This window comes from Clinocottus analis, unplaced genomic scaffold, assembly GCF_023055335.1.
Source record: "Clinocottus analis isolate CAN_PGR_092001 unplaced genomic scaffold, fCliAna1.0.p SCAF_50, whole genome shotgun sequence".
NCBI lineage: Eukaryota > Metazoa > Chordata > Actinopteri > Perciformes > Cottidae > Clinocottus > Clinocottus analis.
In genome coordinates, this window is record NW_027176208.1 from 62,501 (window position 1) to 67,500 (window position 5,000).

General features: G+C 48.0%; 1 protein-coding gene across 6 annotated transcripts in view; it reads right to left on the reverse strand.

The window, feature by feature from the left end:
- epc2 (enhancer of polycomb homolog 2 (Drosophila)) overlaps positions 1-5,000 on the reverse strand; it is an 11,033-nt gene that overhangs the window by 897 nt on the left and 5,136 nt on the right. The window contains exons 6-13 of one of the 6 annotated variants that reach the window (XM_068601527.1): positions 4,818-4,935; positions 4,473-4,643; positions 4,210-4,296; positions 3,442-3,557; positions 3,165-3,349; positions 2,765-2,877; positions 2,504-2,646; positions 1,018-1,227 (exon numbers count right to left, since the gene is read on the reverse strand). In XM_068601527.1, the coding sequence (XP_068457628.1) occupies positions 2,551-2,646; positions 2,765-2,877; positions 3,165-3,349; positions 3,442-3,557; positions 4,210-4,296; positions 4,473-4,643; positions 4,818-4,935 (886 nt within the window). In that variant the 3' untranslated portion in view covers positions 1,018-1,227; positions 2,504-2,550. Of the gene's footprint in view, positions 1-1,017; positions 1,228-2,503; positions 2,652-2,764; positions 2,878-3,164; positions 3,350-3,441; positions 3,558-4,209; positions 4,297-4,472; positions 4,644-4,817; positions 4,936-5,000 lie in introns of those variants that run through there. The other 5 variants (XM_068601525.1, XM_068601524.1, XM_068601523.1 and 2 more) reach the window with 5 other exon arrangements.

The window sequence follows — 5,000 nt, forward strand, 5'->3', positions numbered from 1 at the left end:
GATTCCATCGTTCTTAAGGACTTAAGAAGCCTCGAAAGAAGGTTCGGTAAGAAGCAGCGCTAAGATACCAGTGTTTCCCAGACGCGCTCTTAACTGCCTTCTTAAGATCTCGTCAAAGAAGCTTCATAAGACGCTCTTAGTGGGAGCTGTCCACCGCCGTGTTGATGAAACTAACTCAATCGATGTCAGGTTAATCCATCACGCACCACTTTACCAGAGCATGAACCACACACAACACGCTGTGGTCCCCACACACAGGTGCAATTATGCTACGTGCGCACGTGTGTGTGTGTGTGTGTGTGTGTGTGTGTGTGTGTGTGTGTGTGTGTGTGTGTGTGTGTGTGTGTGTCCGCATGGCGCAGGAGGATCGGTGTCACGCTGCAACACTCCGTGAACCCGATGCCTTGCTGAGGCCGGTGCCGTACCCCACCACCTCCAGGAAGCTCCCCATGCGTAAAGACCAGGCTGAGGGCAACACTGCAGCGGGTCGGCCTCTGGATGTGTGGTGACACCAGCGTGACGAGGCGTTGGGTCTCCACACCGGGAAGCCGGTACTTGGACTGGACGGCCCGGTCCGACAGCACATTGAGTGGAGAAGTGCTGACGCTCACATGCATTTATGTGAACCATCACATGCGTTTATGTGAACCATCACATGCGTTTATGTGAACCATCACATGCGTTTATGTGAACCATCACATGCGTTTATGTGAACCATCACATGCGTTTATGTGAACCATCACATGCGTTTATGTGAACCATCACATGCGTTTATGTGAACCATCACATGCGTTTATGTGAACCATCACATGCGTTTATGTGAACCATCACATGCGTTTATGTGAACCATCACATGCGTTTATGTGAACCATCACATGCGTTTATGTAAACCATCACATGCATTTATGTGAACCATCACATGCGTTTATGTGAACCATCACATGCGTTTATGTGAACCATCACATGCGTTTATGTAAACCATCACATGCGTTTATGTGAACCATCACATGCGTTTATGTGAACCATCACATGCGTTTATGTGAACCATCACATGCGTTTATGTGAACCATCTGGCTTCGCGCACGGCGGCGCTGTTGGTTAGCAGCGAGGTGATGCTGTATTGCAGCCGTGGTGTCTCTCACGGGGACTTCAGCAACGTCTTTAGACGAGGAGCCTCTCTTGATGAGGTTCAGCAGAGTTCAGTTACACCTGTCAGTTCCCTGATATCTGTGGAATACCACAGGGTTGTTGATGTTTTTATAGCTAACGTAAACTCATATGCAGATGCTGAATGTGTGTGAAAACGTAATGAGTGATAGTAATGCTGATTCATTTTATTTATGTATCTGCAGGAACACAGGGGGAATTCTTAATTGTTATTTTTCTTTTAATGAGATTATTTTTCTTGCGTCAGTGTTCTGTAGCTGTGGGCGCACATTCATCATGACGCATGGTTTTAGTTTTCCTTTGAATGTCAGATATAACTTTCCATGACGCGGCTGCAGTGAGCGTTTGTCGCTAAGAAGGCTGTTAAGAGTGGGTCAGACTGATCTTACGTTTGCTTCTTAGTGAAACAGCGTCTTTAGCTAAGAACGACTCTGGGAAACACATCCTTCTTTCACAGCGCTCTTAGAGCTCCTAAGACGCTCTTAAGCGCTTAAGAGCGTCTTAACGAATCTGGGAAACGCAGCCCTTGTTGGTTGTGTGTTACGAGCTAACCTCTTTGACTCTACACACCTTAACCTCTTTGACTCTACACACCTTAACCTCTTTGACTCTACACACCTTAACCTCTTTGACTCTACACACCTTAACCTCTTTGACTCTACACACCTTAACCTCTTTGACTCTACACACCTTAACCTCTTTGACTCTACACACCTTAACCTCTTTGACTCTACACACCTTAACCTCTTTGACGCTACACACCTTAACCTCTTTGACTCTACACACCTTAACCTCTTTGACTCTACACACCTTAACCTCTTTGACTCTACACACCTTAACCTCTTTGACTCTACACACCTTAACCTCTTTGACTCTACACACCTTAACCTCTTTGACTCTACACACCTTAACCTCTTTGACTCTACACACCTTAACCTCTTTGACTCTACACACCTTAACCCATCCATCGTTTATTCAAACCTCTTATCCTCTTTAGGGGCGCTGGAGCCGATCCCAGCTGTCAATGGGTGAAGGCAGAGTTCACCTGGATGAGTCTCCAGTCCATCACAGGGCAGACATAGAGACACACAACTATTCACCCATTGAGCTAACCTTCCTGTCTTTTGTGTGATGAAGCCGTAGAACCCAGAGAGAACCCACGCTGCCACAGAGAGAACATGCAGACTCCACACAGAATGACCTGCAGACCGGGATCCAAACCCCAGACCTCTTGCTGTGAGGCACCTTAACCCTAACCCCGCTAATTTATGTTCATAAAGTTCTGCTCCAAAGCATTGGTTAACCCCGTGAGCCTCAGACAGGTGAGGAGGCTCACCTGAAGAATGGAGGACCCCGTTGACGGCGGCCTTGCAAGGTTTGTTCTCACTGTTGATGTGACCACGACGAGGAGGAGGAAGAGGAGCGCCGATCACAGCTGAGGCTGCAAACTGAGCGCTGGCCGAGTCCAAAGTCTTTGAACTGGACTAGACAGAACAGGGTGTTACTCATACATACATACACACACACACACACACACACACACACACACACACACACACACACACACACAATATATATACATATATTTTTGTATTACCTGTGTTCCGTGTCTACATAAAACCGGGCTCCGTCTCTTCTCCAGCTGTTGCTTCTGCATCTGGATGAGTTGCCTCTGATGACTGAGGTACTGCTGCTCTGTGATGCCTCCTGCTGGCACACAGAGGGAAGACATGTGAAACACAAACTACAGACTCTCACATGGACCGGGGCTCCACACAGGGAGCCCAGCCCAGGACGTGGTCTGCTTTGGTCTGGCGTGGTCTGCTTTGGCATGTTCTGGTTTGGTCTGGCGTGGTCTGGTTTGGTCTGGGAAGGTCTAGTATGGTCTAGTGTGGCATGTTCTGGTTTGGTTCTGGGTTCTGAACTGGACCAAGACTCGGTCTTCCGCTGCAAGTAGACTCTCCTCACGAGGAAGAGACTGAAGACTCGAAGCTCACCTGAGGCGCTCCCAGGTGAGAGACAGCCGGCTCTGTTGGGCCCCACAGAGGACTCCCTCAGGCCCTGACCCGGTCTGGGTCTGAAGCAGAACCTCCTCAGGGTCTGGATGTGGCTCAGGACGTCAGTCAGAGAGGGCTTCTGGTCCAGTGGGTCATGACCCGAGGAGGCTCGGTCCAGGAGGATCCTGATCAGAGAGACGGGGAAAGGGCTTCAGCTTCACTGAGGAAGATAGCGATGAGTGTGATGATGAGTGTGACGAAGGTCAGCAGCAGCTACCTGCCCCCCCGGCCTATCCGGCGGCAGCTCAGTCCCGTCCAATGAGGAGCCAGAACGAGTTCAGCCAGAGAGTGACGGACAGGTTGGAGGAGCCCCGGACGATCGTCTCTACCCGGCTGCAAAACAAACAACACAAACAGTTGTTGTTGTTTATCCTCTGTTACTTGGGACGACACCGAGAAGTGTTTCCTCCAAAGTATTGATCAGGTTCAAGTCTCACAGGAAAAGCATTGATCAGGTTCAAGTTGCAGACATTGAACCGTTAAACAGACGGACTACGATGCAACAACACCGACACTTGCAGCAGCAGTACTCTCACTAGCAGCAGTACTAGTACGAGCAGCAGAATAGATATCGTATACTGCTCATTATATGTACCATGAGCATACTACTCGTTCTATGTACCACATGCATACTACTCATTTCTGTCGTATTCATGTGATGAGCTGTAACTGTTATTGCTCATTCTGATCACATGACATCTGTTGCTTCGGTCCATTCTGATAGAGGATCCTGTTGCTCTATGAAGCTTCTTCCTGTGTCCTGAAAGGGTTTTGATGTCTTTATTTGGGGACTTGAGGTCCATGACACGATGGCATGAGTACAGACTGTAAAGCGCTGAGGATCATTTTGTATTTGTGATTTGGGCTCTACCAAATGAACTGAATTAACCTAGTAGCAGTACTAGCACTAGTAGCAGTACTAGCACTAGTAGCAGTACTAGCACTAGTAGCACTAAGTCAGTGTGAACTAAAGGGAGGAACTCACTGAGAGGTATTGACATCCAGCTTTTCTCCTGAAGACATAAACTCCATCAGGATTATTTTCTTCTTCATCAGTAGAAGACGGAGCAGACTGAAGAGACATGAACATGTTATGTATGTATAGCAGTGTGTGTGTATATATATATATTTATATATATAAATAAATGAGAGAGAGAGAGAGAGAGAGAGAGAGAGAGAGAGAGAGAGAGAGAGAGAGAGAGAGAGAGAGAGAGAGAGAGAGAGAGAGAGAATGGCAGCAGGTCTGACCATAGCAGCAACAGAGCCGTCGTCTCCAGAGCTGTGGAAGTCGTACTGCAGGATGTCGGCCTGGTTGACGGTGAAGGCGCCGGGCGGCCGGCGTCTCAGTGGTGGACGCGCTCTGTCCGGTCTCTTCTGCGGTCGCAGGAGGTTGAAGGGAAGCTTCTTCTGCAACACATTCTGAACACGAGATCTTAAGGATATATATCTATATGCATAGATATATAAATAGATTCTATCGACAGTCCAGAACAGAATAATGATATATGATAAGAAAATCTAAATCCTCATAATCAGTGCTGAAGAGAAACAGACACCAGGCGCTGAGACTCAGTGAGGTCACATGACGCATACCTTCATGTCACTTCTGTGTCTCTTGGCCAGTGGACCCGGGCTGCAGTACGCTGCTTTCTCCACCAGAGGCAGTAGAACCTCTCTGAGACTTTCTCCACTGAAATCTTCCATCTGATACCTAAAAAACACAAAAAAATCAGACCAAACTAAAAAAGTACCTCCCCCCTCACCTCCTCTCCACCT